General features: G+C 43.4%; 1 protein-coding gene across 2 annotated transcripts in view; it reads right to left on the bottom strand.

Annotated features, from left to right (window-relative positions):
- Positions 1-21,147, bottom strand: part of ARHGEF25 (Rho guanine nucleotide exchange factor 25) — a 728,124-nt gene that overhangs the window by 242,015 nt on the left and 464,962 nt on the right. For both annotated transcript variants that reach the window (XM_069230834.1, XM_069230833.1), the window contains one exon: positions 288-412. In XM_069230834.1, coding sequence (XP_069086935.1) covers positions 288-412 — 125 coding nt within the window. The remainder of the gene's footprint in view (positions 1-287; positions 413-21,147) is intronic.

Genomic DNA, 21,147 nt, shown 5'->3' with positions numbered 1-21,147 from the left:
TTAACCTTTTCAGGGGAAATCTGGTCTGACTATATCTTTGCAGGGAGGTTCGCTAGTCATGTTCACACACAGAGACCACCAAGACCTCTCACTCTCCAGAACGATATGAAATACGCTGACACAGCATGTTTTAAAACAACTGAGATCATCACGATCATAGAATCAGGCAACGTAAAAATAAGGTTGTGTAGCTGTGGTCAATGAAGGCCCACATCGGACTACCCAAAGTTCTCTTGGGACACACAATTCTAAATCCCTACTTTTTCTAATGCAGAGAAATCACTTACATACTCTTTTCTAAGGCACTCGTGCGTTCTTCCTCTGTGTCTGTTGGGGATAAGGGATAACCAGGCAGATCCTCCACTAAAACGGGGTCCGGAGGGTCATCTGTAATGTGGGGTAAATGGGGATCCTGGAAGAAATGGCAGAAAATGTCAAAGGAGGGAGCCTTGGCACAAGCCAGTGGCAGAATCATGGCACCATAATATTGATATGCATCTATATTTCGGATTAGCACCAAACAATGACACGTAATCTTAATTTCTTTATTTGTGCTTAATTATTTTAAAAATTGAATGACTAGTTACAGAACATTAAAATGGGCGTACGGCAACACGTAATTAATTATTTTAAAATTCATAAAATCCTACAGCTTTATAGGATATGAGAAACTTTACAAATTGCAGGCCAAATACCTCACGTTCACATACACAGTTTCATGCTAAAAAATTCATGTATTTAGTTTCTTTTTTGCCAGCATCAGGAATTTAATCAAATGTGTGTTTAAAATAGGGTCATTTATGTCTAAAGAGCAAATAATAGCATGCCTGCATGTTCGTATACGGCTTATGAACAACTGCCCTAACAGGTTTTGTTTTTCGGTTAAGAGGGCCGGACAATGGATTAGAGAAACGTCTTTTTTTTGCCCAGTTCTGCACCGACCTCCAGGCTTGATCAGGGACTGACACATAACCTAGATACAAGATTTCACAAAACCAACACATAATAAGAGGTGGACTGGGCAAGCAGCAAGGTGGACTAGTTTAAGTGATGCTGGTATCACTGGGAAGTCAGTCTGCCTTAATTATCTACGTATTACACACACAACAACCAATAGATGTTTGCGCAGCAGTAAAAGAAACAGATATAATGAGGTTGAACAGTTATTGACACTTGAATAGTTCTTAACTGCAAGCATGTTATCTATGCAGAACTTCTCAGTCCCCTCATACACAACACATTTGATACCATAACAAGGATCTTGTCACAAGAACTCACACATTTACATATCTATTAACCCTATTTTCCACCAAGTCATTTATAGGAGGGTTTCTTCACGCTTAAGTACAATCCTTATTTCATACCCTAAATCTTTCAAAGTGGACTAACGATAATAACTAAAACCATGAGGTTTATTCGTCTTTCCCATATGTGTCTTTTGCTGGCAGTAAATGCTTGAGGCAGAAAAACAAGTGCCGGCCCTCAAAAATAAGTGTCAGTGCCCCTCACTGGAAACCACCGGCACAAATTAAGCACTGGTTGGCAACCTTTATACCCTGATCAAGAGATTAATGCAGCTTTTTACTCTAAAATTCTAGATTAGACATTAAGGCCTTGAGTGCGTGTGACCCAATATTGGCGAGTTACAGCAGTGCACTAGTACTCTGCAGATTGACATTTATCAAATGAAATAAGTAACATCAATTACACATTTTCTCATGATAATGAGGAATGGCGTGATGACTTTGGTGATTACACACCAAAATCTGCATATCCCATTATTTTCAGGCAATTTTCTCCCTAGTAAATAAATATCAGCAGGTAATATCACACATTAGGCTGTAGACTGGAACAGGCCATGAACTGACTCAGTTTCCTCTTCAGTGGGCCCAGGATAGAAAGTATTATAAACAATAAAGCACTCATACTAATAAGCAATCTAAAGAAATCATAAGTTCATAAAAATATCCTTACAAAATTAAGAATATGATCAGCTTCACTGTAAATTGGCCTTCGCTCTCCAAATGAAATGAAGTTTTGTACTTCATAACTAATTTATTAATAAAGTTATGATTTTTTTGTTATCCTTACTGAAAAAAATGTATCCCTTGCAGGGCTTTTACTGTAAGCATAATCCTGTTGTCCCTGCCTTTCCACTGGTGAGCTATGGACATTAATCAGGTCGAAGGAATGATAAACCTAATAACTTGTCCATATAAGTTAATTCAATTTGGTTAGTGTCATCCAAAATGTCACAAAGAAACTCTGGACCAACTCATACCTCACAAAACATTCATGTAACTATCTCAGATCATCCATTCTTTAACAAAAACCCTGCTTCTACCATATATTTTACACAGTTAACCCTAGCGTCCCTGGTATTGAGCCAAGTTAAGAGTCTGTTCATCATTTTCTCAATTTGGCCAACCCATTATTTCTTATCAGGAGATTTATGTCACATGTCCTGTGACACCCGCTTTATATGATATTTTCTCTTACTCACCAACAGAGTCTTGGATGCTGCTGGGTGAAGTGATACTACTTTTGAATTGGTGACCATATTCAAAGTGGGGGGAAGCCAGATGGGCTCAGAGAGTTGGGCACAGAGACTTACCACTGGTCAAAGGCTGCACGCTGCCAAGAGGCCAGGCCATATGGTCAGCCTCCGCTGTGTATGGCTAAAGGCTGTGTGTAGTACGGTTTGGCCACCCACTGAAGGTCAGGTGAGGGCCAGTCCCTGCATCCCTCACTCTTGTACATGGCTGGTGGTTGGTCGCCAGCGGAGAGTTGGACACAGATCGTGTGAACAACCTGCACTGCATGAGCCTTCTGCCCGGCCCTGCAGCTAGCCTCCACTGAACATGGCTGAAAGCCATGCACAGCTAAGCTTGGCCACCCACAGTGTGTTAAGTGCAGCGCTTGGCCCGATGCCTGTGGCTAGCCACAAATGTGGCCTTGTGCAGAGAGTACTGCCTGCCTGCAGAGAGTTGGGTACTGGGCCTAACTTGAGGCCACTTTAATTAGATATTAAACACTGACAAAAGGTTCATGAGATTAGCAATCCACAATCAGACTGAATTCAGCTCTCAAAGAGGAGGTAGAACATGTAGTGAATGGAAGAGGGATAGTAAAATACAACTAGAAATTTGAAGCATCCCAGAGGCATAACTTACAAAAGAAGGTGACAATAGTGTGATTATGCTGGAAGTGAAAAAGTCAAGTGGAACTAAGTAATGTAGGTCTGAATCATACTGATATACTCAGGTGGTTCACACAAGTGTGAAAGGATCAAAGGTCTAGTGCAGTGGTTCCCAAACTTTTTCGACCTGCGGCTCCCTTCACCTATATTGGCCATTGCCCGTGGCTCCCCATTATGTCACTTTCTTTTTGTGTAGGCGATGTAAGCCCAGCCTCGGGAGTACTTCAATTTTTCTCCCTACAAATAATTAGGATGAAGGCGATGAAGGTATTATCATATTGGTAACAAAATAAAAATATAAGTTGTTTACAGGGAGGGAGGACTGTGGGCCTATAATTTATTTTGGACAATTTAGATAGCACTTTTTAAACACAAATGGGGAAAAAAGGAAAGGTGTGCTTTATAATGAGAAAAGGGCGTCATGACCAACCAAAACACTGAAATAACTAATTTCGTTTTTTTGTACTTCAACAAAATAAATACAGAGGCATGGAAACAGATCATGTGCTCCAGTAATTATACCTAAAATCAGTCAAAATAGCCCCATTACATACAAGTTCATACTACTGTCTCTTTTTTAGGCGCAAACCATTCAGTAATAAAAATGTAAATATGTAAATGTGATTGTATTTAGCAATATAAAATTAAGAATTTTCTTTAACATCAATGGTGCATCATAAATCTCCCCTGCAAGGCCTGGAGTGCACGCAACTTGACCCTGACTTCTCCTAGCAAATTAACTGGGTTATTTCCAAATACAAATTAATTCGGTTCTTTCCAAATATTTTCCTGTTTTTCGGACGGGGGCTCCCAGGGGAATGGTTTTGTGAAGCTGCAAAGGCAGTGCGCGAGGGAGCAGATAGAAACAAGATCATTGTGAATAATGCTTTCGTTTTAAGTCTCTGTAAACACTGTTATCAAAGCTGCCTAGATGCAGCATGTTTCCAAAATGCACGCGGCGCCCCTGGCAACTTCTGACAGCGCACCCGGGTGCCGCGGCGCACAGTTTGGGAACCACTGGTCTAGTGTCAGAGCATTAACGATGTTATTATAATTTCCACACAGATTGATAGATAACAGCTAAGCAAATAGCAACCTATTTTATATGATTCACTGCAGCGCATGGAAAATGGCCAGTTCCTCTCACTCAGGGCCAGATTTGAAAAAAGTGGCACTACATTACATGTAGCGCCACTTTTTTTGCGACCCCTTGTGCCCTCCTACCAACACCATGTGTGCGACATACTTAAAATACGGTACACCTTGGCACAGGGTAGGGGGCAATAGCGTCAGAATTTCTGACGCAATTGATGTACTGTTCAGGGTTAGTGCCAACATTTTTGGGCTAACTCTGAACAGTACATAGGGGCCCATTGAAAACAAAGGTATGCCCCCTTTTAACGCCTGCTCTGAGCAGATGTTAAAAGTGGCAAAAAAAAAGACGCAAAGAAATCTTTTAGATAGTTTTCTGCCCCCAAACAGGTGAATGACCCCACCTTGCATACATTATGTCTGGCACAGGCATAGTGTGGCGCAAGAGGCATACAAAGTGGCACAAAGTATGCATTGTGCCACTTTGTAAATTTGGCGTGGCAATTTTAGCCTCGTTGGGCATAAATAAAATGACACTAATCTGGTGCAATGAGGCGCTATGGGCTCTTAAATATGCCCCTTAGTGACTTACTAACTTCTCCCCTCGCTCACTCTCTCATGTACTTCGCCTATCCCCCATCCTACTTTGCCCTGTCCTTCACGTTGACTCAATGTTTCACTAATGCTCTCTTTCAGTATCACACTGACCTGTTCACTCCCTCTCACTCACTGCGACATTTTCACTCACTCATGTGTTGAAGTATTGACTCGTGCATATTTATTCAATCTCTCTCACTCATTCTGTCATTCTTTCCTTAGCCCTTCTCACGTAGGGCCCGATTCATATATTGGCATATGTATACTCTGTCACAATGGTGACAGGGCATACTTACCGCCAGTAAGAAGGTCAACCTGTTTGATTTCATTGAGAAGGACCTTCAGTTTTGCCATGGCGGAGACTTCTCTGTCTCCACCATGGCCAAACGTCTCCGACGGCTCTGGGAAGTAAGGGCCATCTGCAAAATGGCTCCATGTCTGCCCACCCAATTTAATTGGCCGAACATGTACTTTTTTCACTGTTCCCTACTATCAGGTAAAACCTGTTGGTCAGGAACAGAACAATCATTAGAACGCCCCCCCCAAAATAGCGAGAGGAGCATTTTATTTTTTTATTTTCAAAAAGAAAATCCTGTTTTAGGATTTTGTATCATTCACTCACTCTGTCATACACTCCTTGTCCTTCAAACCCTCCCTCACACCCTCCTTCAAAGTCATTCACTGTCTGTCGCTCACTCTTTGTCCCACTTTCATACATGCACTCACTTTAAGGTACTCCCTCTTCTTCACTCATTCATCATTTCACTGACTCCCTTATTTTAATTGGCTTCTCTCACTTTCTCTCATTTATCTTTTCTCACTCCTCACCCAGGTTTTCACCCACTGTCTCACGTGTCCACTCGTGCACTTTGTTTCTCGCACACTCTCCATAACATCTTCCTTTACTTTGACATACTGTCTCTCACTCACTCTCTGTTCTGCACTCATCCAGCTGCTCTGCCTAACTCACTTACTCATACAACCTTTCACTCACTGACTACTTTAGTTTTACTTACTTTTACACTCACGAGTTACTTACCACCTCTTTCACACTGAATCTGTTGTCCTCTTCCTCATGCACTCTCTCCTTTACACATACCCACTTTCTGACTCAGTCTTCCTTCGTTTCCACTCACCTCTCTTACTCACTTCTTCCCTTTCATACACTCTTTCACTAACTCTCTCCTTCACTGTTTCACTGACTAACTCTCGCCATCTTTTGTTCAATCACTTTCTCTAGCTCACTCACATACAAAACAAGCAACATATATTTTAATCGTTTTAATATCGTTAAAGCTGGAACAACAGTTTTGATTTAATAGACTCCTGTAGAATTTCTTTTTACACCTGATCTCCAGCATGGGTGCCACATGGCATGGTTGCAGAAGATAGGCTCTCCTGTTCAGCGTCTCTCCTTCTCTTCAGCTTTTTTTGCACAAAATTTCTTTTTATGTCGTGCATTAAGATACTTGTGCATCAACGTGGTTCTGAAGCAATATTTCTCTCAGTTGGCCTAGCTGAGCTTCTTCTTACACAAAGTGCAAGCCACGCATTAGAATGTCAATTTCTTTTTCAAAAGTTGGAATGGTAAAAAAATCTTTTCGGTGGATTCATGTCTTTTTACCTCTCTTGTTATGGATTTTTATTTCTTTAGCTTTTTGTCCCGAAGCTATTTTTGAAAAACAAAAAACACTGTTTCCTCAAAAAATAAATGTAAAGTCTATTTTGTTATAGGACTCTGCAATAGACGATGAACTGTGCTAGTTACTCACTATAGCCTTAGAACCCTCGGCTCGGGCATTTAACTCGGGAGCGGGCCTTTAATAGCCGGTAGAGCCCGCTACAGCGGGTTCTAAGGCTATTAGAACATTCTGCCACTCAGGGCAGAATGTTCTCTTAAAAAAAACAAATTGCTCACGGAGCCCGAGGGGATTAGAATCCCCTCGGGCTCCGTGAGGCTTTGTTCACAGCTGCTGCTGTGAACAAAGCCCATTGGAATGTTGGCGCTGCGGGCTTTTACCGGCCAGTAAAAGCCCGCAGCACTCCATTGTTTTCAATGGAGCTGCCAACTTCCAATGTTCTAATAACTATTGGAATATAGCGCAATACATCCTTGAGAACTTCCAATAGTCTAGAAGGATTCTCAAATCCTCTCAAAACCAGTAAAAAAGACAGAGCTGGTAGCTGCACACTCTGGTTTCACAATAAAGGTACTAGGAACCGCTAACTTAAGAATTAGACTGTAACTACATAGTTGTAACTTTTCAAAAAACAAGCTGCAACTCTGTAGAAAGTCCTGATTCTTGAAATGACCAAATTGTATTTATTCACTTCTCAGCACAGAACACTTTCCATTCAAAAGAATAAGTTCTGCCTTGAAAAACATATCCAAGAAAAATACTGAGCATAGCCAGGTAACAACAGGCTCCACCTAAACGCCTGAGATGTCTGCCCTGGCACTGGATAAAGAGATAGAAGATGTGGAGGCGGAAACAGCATAAGGCTCAGCAGGCTACCAACCAAAGGAATCCCATGCAAGGATGTTTTTCATACACTCTAGGAGTGAAAAAAGTAAGGCCTTGATTTGTACTTTTTGGTGCAAAACTGCACTAACGCAGTTTTGCACCAAAAAGCTTAGCACCGGCTTGGACCATTTCTGTGCACCAGCCAGGCACCATATTTATGGAATGGTGTAAGCCGGTTCAAAGGGTAGGCTAACGTTAAAAAAATGACGTTAGTCGGGTGGGGCTGGCGGCATGAAATAAGGGTGTTTTTCACCAAAAAATGACTCTAGGCAGGTTAGAGTAAAAATAATGACTCTAACCAGATTAGCGTCATTTTATGGCGCTAAACCTACCATGCCACATGAATCCTGCCTTATCATGCCCACCACCCCAATGGCCAGCACAGGGGACAAAGGTCGCCTGGGCGCGGCCATTGAACCCTGTTCCATGTATGGGGGCCCATTTCAGGGCCTCCTATGGCACTTTAAAAAATAAAATTAAATGCCTTCCAATACTTACCTGGGGCCTAGGGAGTGCACCTGTGGGATTATTCCATGGTGTTCCACCATGGAAATAGTCCCACAGGTCCCCTAATGCCTACCCTTACCCAGGTGTTAAAAAATGGGGCAAAGCAAGCTTTGTATGATTTTTTGACCCCCTCCCGTGCACCATTTTTGCACGGGAGTATAAGTATGGCGTTAAGGCCATAGAGTAATTTTTTTGCATGGGAACGCCTACCTTGCATCTCATTAAGGCAAGGTAGGTTTCCACGTCCAAAAAATGACTTTAACTCCATAAATTTGGTGCCTGACGGGTCTAGCGCCAAAGTATAAATATGGAATTAGTTTTGCACCGAATTAGAGTTAAAAAAAATGACGCTAATTCGGTGCAAACAGAGTGTAAATGTGCCCCTAAATGCATGCAAAGTGATTAGCATCCTTTGTGACTAGGTGCAGCCAAGAGGCCACTCAGATTTGTATCAATTCGCAACTGGGGTAATAAAGCATCTGCAAGACATCCATCACAATGATTTTCATGAACTGAACACTGGCAAAGGCATCAAGAACAACGGGACGAGAATTACATTCTAGACCGTGTAGAGAAAATGAAGAGCAGTCTGATCCATATCTCCAAATGTCCGCCACATATTAAATTTTTTGCAAAAAAATGCTTGTTAGATTTAGCAAAACTGCAAGATCATCTCATCTGCAATAAACACACACTTAAAGAAAAATCATAAGAAATTATTCACATATTTAAAAGAGGCTTAAAATCAATATTATAAAAAAAAAAAAAATACAGTTTCAAATTAAGTTTAAAAAGAGCCTCCAAACAAGGGCCAGTAGAAATATTAAAAAAGATTACAACAAAAATCTTTTAAAAACCTCAAATCATGAGTCTTAAAAAAATAAATAACCCCAACAAGTTAGTTAAAGGGTTTGATTCCAGACAAGGCCCCAAAGCTAACCTCTGTTGAATACGGCCAAGGTTTATGTGAAACAGGGATGAGCAGACAATAGCAGCCACACCCCATGACCAATCCCCTCAGCACATGGATGAAGGCCTTACAAAGGTGGGATTGGCCACCGACTGCGGGTTGGGCCTAGGTGAGAGCTCTTTGACTAATCTCTGTAGTGCATGGCCAAAGGCTGTGTGCTACAGGAGTTGGCAACCCGCAGTGGGTTTAACACAGGGCCCTGTGGCAGGCACTGGCCACATATGCTGGGGCAGGTGCATAGTCTGGCCGCAGGCCTGCAGTGTGGGCAAACCTTAGCAATAATGGCTAAAGGTGAGAATTGGTCACCTGCGGCAGGCAGTACTCATGCCCTCCCTGATTCAAGTTGAGCACAGGGCCTAAGGCCAAGTCCTGCTTTCAAAGGCCAAAGGCTATGTGCAACTTCAGTTAGTTGCTCTTGGGGGTTGGATGCAGGGCCTTGGTGGTAGTCCAAGTACTGAAGTTCAATATGTGGAATATGAACAAAAAAAACAGAAACTCATTGAAAAAACAAAGGTTAAAGTTCAGTTATGGTTAGCTTTGCTTAAAAGAACTTAATATACATTTTACAATCCTGTAGCTATGGTTACATAAAAAAAACCTAAAAATCACGAACATTTCTAGTTACGGTTGCACATGGCTCTATGGCCCTTTTTTACATTTTTATGGTTGACAGAGTTATTTCAACAGCTGTGTCTTGAATGGTGGCATCAGTGGTGTCACTAGTGATGTCATCAGTGACGTAGTTTGAGATGTCTTCAGGGATGCCATCAATGATGCCACTAAGCATGTCATGAGTGATGTCATATGTGAGTCCACACGCATTGCATGACATGCGTGCAAGTTATGGTTAGCTTACCCAACCCTAACAGGAAAATGTAAGTGTTTTTTAGGTTTTGTTTTGCAACTATAACTAAACTTTAACGGTGGGTTTTCCAGTAAATTTCAGATGTTTTTTAAGTGTGCTAATTTCTATAGGCTGAGCATATCTTTACTTTAACTGTTCATTTTAGTAAATGTGTGTGTGTGTGTGTGTGTCCCAGTGCCAGTTGTCACTGGGTAGTTATAGTTAGGATCATGTTCGTACAGGAAAGGGATTTCTTGGTTTGCTAATAACTTGTGTGCTGGTTGATGAATTCTCATCCACCTCAGCTTTTTCTTGGATGGTTCTTGGGTGATATATCAAGTGGGCAGTCTAGAACCACGTATTCCCAAAGCAATTTTCAGGAGGAAAATTGAACGGTTGAACCACAAAAATGTCTGAATGGAATTATACCAAATTTGTCATAAAGCTTGATCTTGATCCAGAAATTGTGCTTTTTTTAAATTTGGTGTCAATTCAGTCAATAGTTTTTGAGAAATTAAGGCTAAATATTTATGTATATTTTATGTTGCTAAGGATCCATGGAGTATCTGTGATGGATCCATGGATCCGCATGATGAACCACACATTGTGACTAGCTGGCCGCAACCTGAAAGAAAAGTTGAGTCCACTGTCTTAGGACTCGGTCCATGAGTCCTAAAAAATGAAAAATATTATACAAAATAACAGGCCAGAGTAGTCGTACCCTGACCCCTTGGTCCTTGAGTGGGGATTCCAGAAAGACCCTCTGCCCCCATTTTCAAATAAAAAAAAAACTTTTAGGAGGTTCCATGGATCTGCGGGTACTGAATGTGTAACAATTTATCCTGAGTTCCCCCCTCAGAAAGAAGCCTAAAATGTGGAATGAGTGTTTAACACTTCAGATTACCAAATGTTTTGCCTTTATGTCTTTGCATTTTATCTTGATAGATTTCCTCAGGGTTTTTCTTGTGAAATCAGTAAGGAGGAAACCGTAGAATGTGGTAGCTGAAGCACAACTCAGAATTCTTATCTGTGTGCAAACATCCATTTGCGCACTGATTGGAATTTTATGTTGTATTATATTGTAGCTGTATTTATACAGTTCTTAAACTCCTAATGAGGCACCATAGGGCTTTTGATGAGGGGTATCATACTACTCTGAGGACTAGATGGATCAGCGCATGTCTGTTGTGTGACTTATATGGGATGTTTTTATGTCATACATCATAACAAGAGTTATGCTCTTTATATGTTTTTTGCTGTGCCGCTACATGCATTTGAAGAGAAAATATGGGAGTGGTAGGCTGCTTAAGCATTAACTTCCAATTAATTGACAGAAGTGTGTTAGTGCAGTCTGGCCTATGTTGGAAGTGTTTTGGTGTGTGCCTCTAGCTGAAACTGTGTAATAAACAATTGTATAGCTGTCTTACGCGTGGGTCTTAGAAAGAAGTGTGAGGACAGATGTGGCTGCATATGCCAATGCCTGCAATGTATGGAGTGGTCAGTGTTTCTACAGTTTGAACCACCTAAAATACATAACTAATAAAGTGCACAGAGACGAAGGGATAAGATCAATGATGTACTATCTATGCACTCAATATCGATGCACAAAAATATCGGAAAATAAATATACTTCACAAAAAATATTGGCTCCCTATATTTAATTAATAAAAACACAAATATCAAGAACCTATATATCACTGTGAAAAATATAATTATTTTACTAATATCTAGAACTAAAATATTGAAAACTAAAATATTATAACCTTTAAATAAACATATATAGTCATAAATATCACCTAACACAATATCGAAATAAACATATTTAGTCATAAATATCACCTAACACTAAATCGAAATTGGGCAGTCCATCAACGCGAGTGTGACTGTCCTTAGACCGCCACACTCGTAATAAGGACCTAAAGGGGGTTACATTTACTACTCCCACCCCAATGTAACCCATTTAGGGTAAGTGTTAGACAATAAAGAGTTTATAATTACTATTTCCACTCCAATCTAAACCATTTAGGGGAAGGTGTTAGACACCAAAGGTGTTAAATTAACTATTTCCTCTCCAATCTAAACCAATTTGGAGAAGGTGATGGACACTGAAAGGGTTACATACACTACGCATACTCCATTGTCAAACATTTTTTTTTTTTAACTAAATAAAAAGATTACTCATAGTACACTGTTATCAAGTAACATTTTCAATATATATATTTAAAAATGTCAATAAATTATACATATTTATTAATATAAACAAATCAAATAAAACCAAATATATGCACAAACAAAATAATCAAATCATAAAATATTTTAACATTAGATGTAACTAGATGTTTAAAAAAAGTGAAATAATTATAAAATATATTCAGTAAAAAGCAGAAGCTCTCACCTGAAACATTGAGATCTTTGCTCATGGGTATCCTGAACATGTTGTGGGGGCTGAAACAGCTTCAGGGAAACTGTGTACAGATTGACCCCAATAAAAGAAATCCTCTGCACCCGCTGCAGATGGATTTTGGGTTTGTTGATGGAAAACCCTCGGGTGGACAATAATGACACAATTCTCTCAAGGTGTCAAAGCTAGCATCGGCAACCCTATCTTCAGAAGCTAATCACCAAGGTACAGAAAAGGTGTATTCCTGAGCTGAATGTGCTGCAACCACTAAAATGAACTTTGCAAAGACCTTAAGGGCTGATGTAAGGCCATAGGGCAGTGCGATGAAATTAAAGTGGTCTGTTCCACCCCAAAGTGGAGATACTTTGTGTGGAACTACAGGACTGTCACCCAGTCCTCAGGATCCAAGGCTTTTAGAGTGTCATCATTTTGAACTTCTCTGTTCTAAAGAAGGAGTTCAAGGGTCCCTGCTAATTCTTGTGGATCAGAAAGTACTGCGAGTAACACCAGCCTCATCTCCACCTCTGGTCGCAGTTCAATTGCCACTTTGAGGAATATCTTCACTTTCTTGGCAGAATCATGACATGATCTGCACTATCTGAGAGTAAACTGGGGGAATGTGGGGGAACACCCAAAAACAGAAGGGCATAACCACCGTCTAATGTGTAAGAGTGCTACTAAGGCAAACAGTGTTGAATTCTTGTGTCTACTGTTCTCAATGTGAGATTGGAGGGAAATCTGTTGAAGAGTTGGACAAGGAGTGCTGCTACTTTTTCTGACCTTGACCCCTGGAGCCTTCTGTAATGCTGCCACCATGAAAAGTCTGCATGGGTTGTTTTGGTTGCTGTATAGGCTAAAAGGGTCTGTCTCTAGTGATATGTGCTACCCTTCAAGGACCCTCTGAACCTTCTGTATTGTTAATGGAGCTAGGCAGCAGGGGAAAGTAAAACTATTGAGCGATTCATAGCTCTACTGTCTTTAATTCCCCCCTAGGCCATATCAGCTTTCTTGCCAAAGCGCCTACACCATTCAAAAGGTATGTGGTTCAGGGAGGCCTGAATGTCTCCTGAGCATCCAATGGAAAGAATCCAGCCATGTTGTCTAAGAATGTCACTGGTGCCCATAGAGTGGGAAACCATAGTCTCTTGCCCAGAGAAGTATTCCGACCATCATGTAGTGTCTGAGTGAAGGTGTTCAGCAAGTGTTCTGGTAACAATGACAACACCTTGCTTACCATGTTGCCAAGAGCATGCATGTAACTGGCCACAATAAAAACTGGATTCAGTGAGCATAAAGCCAAACTGGTAGAAGAAAAAACGTCCTTATCCATATCCTTGATTCTTTTTTACTCTGTCCAGAGGAGAAGTAGAAAAGAATTTGGGTTTACTTTGCTGGTGGATGTCTGCACTCGAATGTGGTTTGCGTGTTGTGTCAAAAATGCTGGGTTACCTGGTACTGGCCTGTGAAGCCTCGCAACAGGGGAACTCGCAATCAGTGTGGAAAATGGTTTTGACTGTGCAGGTAAGGCAGTAATTACATTGTTGAAAGACAATGAGGACTGGATAAAAGGTTGATAGTCTAGGTTCTAAAGCCTTAGCCTTAGTTTCTTCTATGGGGAGCAGCACTTCCTGGACTTCCGCATTCCTAGGGACCAATATTGCAAAGCAGACACTGCCTGCATTCCATAACAGAACATAAAAGTGGATCTGGGGCAGACTCTAGAGCATGGGTACTCACAAACTTTTTCTCGGGGGCCAAAATTGCAGTATGGTTTGCGGCCGAGGGCCGCACTGAAGTGACAGCGGGGGGCGGGGCTTAGAGGGGGCGGGGCTTAGAGGGGGAACAACCACCCCACCCCCTTTTTCAAAACAATGCCCCTACCCCAGTAACACACACAGCGCGCACACATACAGCGCCATCTGCTCTCACCCCTACCCCAGTAACACACACACACAGCGCACACACACAGCGCCATCTGCTCTCACCCCTACCCCAGTAACACACACAGCGCGCACACACACAGCGCCATCTGCTCTCACCCCTACCCCAGTAACACACACAGCGCGCACACATACAGCGCCATCTGCTCTCACCCCTACCCCAGTAACACACACACACAGCGCACACACACAGCGCCATCTGCTCTCACCCCTACCCCAGTAACACACACAGCGCGCACACACACAGCGCCATCTGCTCTCACCCCTACCCCAGTAACACACACAGCGCGCACACATACAGCGCCATCTGCTCTCACCCCTACCCCAGTAACACACACAGCGCGCACACACACAGCGCCATCTGCTCTCACCCCACCCCAGTAACACACACAGCGCGCACACACACAGCGCCATCTGCTCTCACGCCTACCCCAGTAACACACACAGCGCCATCTGCACACAGCGCCATCTGCTCTCACCCCTACCCCAGTAACACACACACACAGCGCACACACACAGCGCCATCTGCTCTCACCCCTACCCCAGTAACACACACAGCGCGCACACACACAGCGCCATCTGCTCTCACCCCACCCCAGTAACACACACAGCGCGCACACACACAGCGCCATCTGCTCTCACGCCTACCCCAGTAACACACACAGCGCCATCTGCACACAGCGCCATCTGCTCTCACCCCTACCCCAGTAACACACACACACAGCGCACACACACAGCGCCATCTGCTCTCACCCCTACCCCAGTAACACACACAGCGCGCACACACACAGCGCCATCTGCTCTCACCCCACCCCAGTAAAACACACACACAGCGCACACACACAGCGCAATCTGCTCACACGCCTACCCCAGTAACACACACTACATTAAAAACAAATAAATAAATAACCAAAGAGCCTTACCTGACTCAAAGCACTGTAAAGATGCCACAAATCTGGAACAGCAGGCAGGCAGGCGGGCAGCAGACGTGGAGCCGGTGACAGCAGGCAGACGACCAAAGCCCCGTAAAAGTTAGCTGCAAGCGCTGACTTTTATGGGGCTTTGGCTTCCACAGATCGTCAGGGCAACGCAATAAACAATGGCCGCCGTATGTAAACATAGAGGAGGGCCGCGGGAGCATGCTCCCGCGGCCCTCCTCTATGTTTACATACGGCGGCCATTGTTTATTGCGTTTGGTGTGTGTCTCGCGGTCGCGGGCCGCCAAGTTAGGTCCGTGGGGCCGCTGGCGGCCCGCGGGCCGTACTTTGAGTACCGGTGCTCTAGAGAGATGTCCAAGCCATTGGCATTTTGCAAATCCAGATGTAGGTCATCATCTGGATAATTAGGTGGAAGAAAATGACCTGCTCCTTCATTGTCATCTTCATCATAAGGGACAGTTTTGATGCCTTGATGCCACATCCGACCAAAAAATGTCTTCCATCCTCTATAAGTACTGTTGTTGAGACAGAGGCCCTGAATGATAGCTATCATCATCCCTAACATTAGCTTTGCTAATTGTGTACCTCAAAATTATGCTGGCTCTAGCTGACACCAATTCCGCACCTAAAGCTGGAGCTGGTGGTAGATACGGAGTTAGTGTCCCTGGAACTGTATTGTGCACCAACAGACGACCAGAAAGTGGAGCCTTTCACGTAGGGGTGGAGGCATGGCCTGGAACCAATGAGTAGGAGGACTCACTTCATCTGGGGTTATTCGGCGGTGGTGGAGGGGCTCAATGGCAAAATCTGTCTGGAAGCCTCAATGGGTCCCTGGGGCTGGTAGGTGCACCAGAGAAACCTGAGAAGAATTAGGCTTCCTTCAAGGCCACAACGTGCTGAAGAGTCGAAAATAGCTCAGTGAACACAGGACACATCAAAGGAGGACAGAGTCTGGTGCTGAGGCTGCTGTTTTCCCCCGGAATCAAGAACACCAAGAAGCAGAGGATCTTCAGTCAGACATCTTGTGTTTGCTCCTTGACTTGCACTAGAACTTTTCTTCCAAGCTTCCGTAAACCTACCTAACAGCCTTGCTTTTTGTGTCCCATAATGTAGAGCTTAGTCTTTCTTTCTGAGGTGGCCTTCGGGTGAATCAAGGGACACTTTTAGCCCGAATTGAAGCCATGCTTGGTCCCAAAGCAACACAAACAGACATCATATGGGTCTATCACAGACATCTTCTTCTGACATACATGACAGGGCTTAAAACGTATCATACTGACTGTTGCCAAAGTATGTGTAAGAATTTGAGAGTACTATGAAAAAACGAAATTGGTAGGAACAAGGCTCCAGCTCAACATCTTCAGGCATGGAAAAAGAAGAACAGGCATCAATGCACGGGTGGGGGGCATGCCTTTATGTGGCTCTGCCTTAATATCAGAATCACAAGTCGATGGTAACGCCTATTGGTGCAGAGGAGCAATTGCAAGTGTTAATAACGTCTTGAGATTTGCAAGTTCAAGAATCGGAGGCTAGAAATATCTATCTACGAAAGAGAAGAATTGAGACCTGATAGAAAAAGAACGCAGGTTGAGAAACAATAAATAAGAGGGATTCATGTCAGACTGAGGAATCAGTTAAAAATCAGGGTCTGCAGTAAGATAGAAATAAGAGAGTGGCTGTACAAATCAATTTAATGAAGTTGTCATTCACTGTAGGACAGAACTAACATCCGTCCATCTAGTGGTTAGTAAATGAATCCAGACATTTAAGTGAGAACTAAAATCGAAACTCTACCTTATCAGGCACTGTATTCATGTCCTTAACTGAGAATCAAAAATCCCTATTCGCCAAGGCCCTCATTACAAGTGGGCACTGTTTGGTGCAATACTTATCACACATATGAAATACTGATTCCCGGGGGATCATAATTTATTTGGCATGATAAACGATATCTATTAGAAGTTGTTCCTAGATAATGAAAAATTAATGCAGAGGTTGGGGTTTACCGCACCAAAATGCCAAGTGCTAAGAGCCGTACTTTTCTGTCCATCAAAAATGTTGCTCCTTGGAATGTGCTTTGTTCCTTCGTTAAAAATGACTGACTTCTTTTGCCTGTGTCAGACAGGCTAAGAAAGACAAAGGGCCCAATTAAGTGTTTGGCAGGGAGGGCACTTCGTGGCAAAGGTGACAGAGTAATTGTAATTGTAATCGTATTTATATAGCGCTTACTACCCCTGACGAGGCGTCGAAGCGCTTTTCGATGAGTAGCACGCTACTCCGGTACCCAACAAGAATTAGTGATGGATTAGTATAATTTAATAAGGAGTACAGTTTTAGTATTATTATGAGTTAATTTGAGTTGCAGATATGAGAGTTTGTTAGTTAGATTGACTGGAGTAATGGAGGGGTGGAGGAGGAAAGAAATCCAGAAGTGTTAATTGGGAGTTTATCCTTCATTTACTCAATCCAAAGGCTTGAGATGAATAATAGGGGAGCGGAGGGGAAAGAGGATGTGGAAGGGTTAGGGAGAGCATAGAAGTAGGGTGAGATGAATGCAGGAGAATTTAGTAGGGTTGTGTGGGAGGTCACAGAGGTAGAGTGAGGTTTGGTGAGTTAGATGTGGAGGTGGAGGGGAAGAGCTTAGGCAGAGATATTTAGGAGATGAAAGTGGTCGAAGGGATTTGGGATGAGTCCGAGTGAGAATGGAGGATAGTTTGATAGAGACATGACATAAGAGTGATGGGTAGATAAGTGTGATAAAAGAGAGCAGAAATTCATAGATATCAGGAGCCATGCAATGATCCACAAACATGCCAGGCACAGAAACAACATATAAACATACATACACATATATATATATATTTATACACACACACACATGAATAAAACACACATATGCACATACAATACATAATTAGAATCATGGGTAAAAAATACTTAATCAGATAGGTTTAAAAGAGTGTGTGTGTATTTTATTGTTATTGGTTTAGTTTCTGTAAAATGAGCATCGTGGCCTACCCAACCGGAGTATTTTCTACGAGTATGTCAGTAAGCGTTACCTAGCATGTTTTATACGCCCCGTTTATATTGTACAGTAAGAGTACGTGATTGGCCACGGGGTAAAAAACGTCTCCAGCAACCTTGTGTGCCTTTGGCAATGTGATTGTTACTAGTGCGTCTTTGCGGATATGTCCTCGTGCTTCTGAGCATCAACAACGCACCACCGGAATCGGCGGTAAACGCAGTGGGGTCGTTTGGAAGGCTGTCCATCATCGTGGTAAAAGGCGGGGAATTCCTTTACCTACTTCGAGGGTGGGCGGGGCGTGGTTCAGCGGGCGGAGCTTACAGGTGCTTTATAAAGGGAGAAACCTTCTACTCTGTGTCTCCAGCAGAGGAAGATAGAACCCGCGCGTCACAGTGAGATACAGATTACGCTCTAGTACATCATCAGTTCACCTCCAGGAGGGATTCTAGATCTTTTTCTGCTATGGGATCTCTGAGCGCACAGCCTTGCTTTATCTTTGCCAAGCAAGAGTTAGGGTGGCTTGTCTTTTCCAGAAGCTGAGCTTCAACTGCGGCACCTGCTACGATTATATTTGTAGGTGCTTCTTTTGAGGTTCAGCTTCTGTAAAAATGAGCATCGTGGCCTACCCAACCGGAGTATTTTCTACGAGTATGTCAGTAAGCGTAACCTAGCATGTTTTATACGCCCCGTTTATATTGTACACTAAGGGTACGTGATGGGCCACGGGGTAAAACGTCTCCAGCAACCTTGTGTTCCTTTGGCAATATGATTGTTACTAGTGCGTCTTTGTGGAGATGTCCTCGTGCTTCTGAGCATCAACAACGCACCACCGGAATCGGCGGTAAACGCATTGGGGTCGTTTTGGAAAGCTGTCCATCATCCTGGTAAAAGGCGGGAGTTCCTTTACCTACTTCGAGGGTGGACGGGACGTGGCTCAGCGGGTGGAGCTTACAGGTGCTTTATAAAGGGAGAAACCTACTACAAAAACGATTTTGTGTTTAAATTGTACACTAGGAGTACGTGATGGGCCACGGGCTAAAAACGTCTCCAGCAACCTTGTGTGCCTTTGGCAATGTTATTGTTACTAGTGCGTCTTTGTGGAGATGTCCTCCTGCTTCTGCGCATCAACAACGCACCACTTGAATCGGCGGTAAAACGCATTGGTGTCTTTTTGGAAAGCTGTCCATCATCCTGGTAAAAGGCGGGAATTCCTTTACCTACTTCGAGGTTGGACGGGGAGTGGCTCAAGCGGGCGGAGCTTACAGGTGCTTTATAAAGGGCGAACTTTCTACTCTGTGTCTCCAGCAGAGGAAGATAGAAACCAGCGCGTCACAGTCAGATACAGCTTATGCTCCAGTACATCATCAGTTCACCTCCAGGAAGGATTCTAGATTGTTTTCTGCTTTGGAATCTCTGAGCGCACAGCCTTGCTTTATCTTTGCCAAGCCCAAGACTTAGGGTGGCTTGTCCTTTCCAGCAGCTGAGCTTCAACTGGGGCACCTGCTACGTTTATATTTGTAAGTGCTTCCTGTTGAGGTTTAGAGTCTGTAAAATGAGCATCGTGGCCTACCCAACCGGAGTATTTTCTACGAGTATGTCAGTAAGCGTTACCTCTCATGTTTGATATGCCCCGTTTATATTGTACACTGAGGCTACGTGATGGACCAAGGGAGAAGCGTCTCCAGCAACCTTGTGTGCCTTCGGCAACGTGATTGTTACTAGTGCGTCTTTGTGGATATGTGCTCCTGCGCATCAACAACGCACCACCTGGATCGGCGGTAAACGCAGTGGGCTCGTTTTGGAAAGCTGTCCATCATCCTGGTAAAAGGTGGGAATTCTTTTACCTACTACGAGTGTAGACGGGGCGTGGCTCAGCGGGCGGAGCTTACAGGTGCTTTATAAAGGGAGAAACCTTCAACTCTGTGTCTCCAGGAGAGGAGGATAGAACCCGCGCGTCACAGTCAGATACAGATTACACTTCAGTACATCATCAGTTCACCTCCAGGAAGGATTCTAGATTGTTTTCTGCTTTGGAATCTCTGAGCGCACAGCCTTGCTTTATCTTTGCCAAGCCCAGGAGTTAGGGTGGCTTGTCCTTTCCAGAAGCTGAGCTTCAACTGGGGCACCTGCTACGTTTATATTTGTAAGTGCTTCCTGTTGAGGTTTAGTGTCTGTAAAAATGAGCATCGTGGCCTACCCAACCAGAGTATTTTCTACGAGTAATTCAGTAAGCGTTACCTAGCATGTTTTATATGCCCCGTTTATGTTGTACACTGAGGCTACGTGATGGACCAAGGGAGAAAGTCTCTAGCAACCTTGTGTGCCTTCGGCAATGTGATTGTTACTAGTGCGTCTTTGTGGATATGTCCTCGTGCTCCTGCGCATCAACAACGCACCACCGGAATCGTCGGTAAAACGCAATGGGGTCGTTTTGGAAAGCTGTCCATCATTCTGGTAAAAGGCGGGAATTCTTTTACCTACTACGAGTGTAGACGGGGCGTGGCTCAGCGGGCGGAGCTTACAGGTGCTTTATAAAGGGAGAACCTTCAACTCTGTGTCTCCAGGAGAGGAAGATAGAAACCGAGCGTCACAGTCCGATACAGATTACGCTCCAGTACATCATCAATTCACCTCCAGGTAGGATTCTAGATTGTTTTCTGCTTTGGAATCTCTGAGCGCACAGCCTTGCTTTATCTTTGCCAAGCCCAAGACTTAGGTTGGCATGTCCTTTCCAGAAGCTGAGCTTCAACTGGGGCACCTGCTACGTTTATATTTGTAAGTGCTTCCTTTGAGGTTTAGTGTCTGTAAAAAGAGCATCGTGGCCTACCCAACCGGAGTATTTTCTACGTGTATGTCAGTAAGCGTTACCTCTCATGTTTTATATGCCCCGTTTATATTGTATACTGAGGCTACGTGGTGGACCAAGGGAGAAACGTTTCCAGCAATCTTGTGTGCCTTCGGCAATGTGATTGTTACTAGTGCGTCTTTGTGGATATGTGCTCCTGCGCATCAACAACGCACCACCGGAATCGTCGGTAAACGCAGTGGGGTCGTTTTGGAAAGCTGTCCATCATCCTGGTAAGAGGCGAGAATTCTTTTACCTACTACG

The sequence above is a fragment of the Pleurodeles waltl genome, chromosome 4_2, assembly GCF_031143425.1.
Source record: "Pleurodeles waltl isolate 20211129_DDA chromosome 4_2, aPleWal1.hap1.20221129, whole genome shotgun sequence".
Taxonomy (NCBI): Eukaryota; Metazoa; Chordata; class Amphibia; order Caudata; family Salamandridae; genus Pleurodeles; species Pleurodeles waltl.
This window is presented reverse-complemented; position numbering and strand designations above follow the sequence as displayed.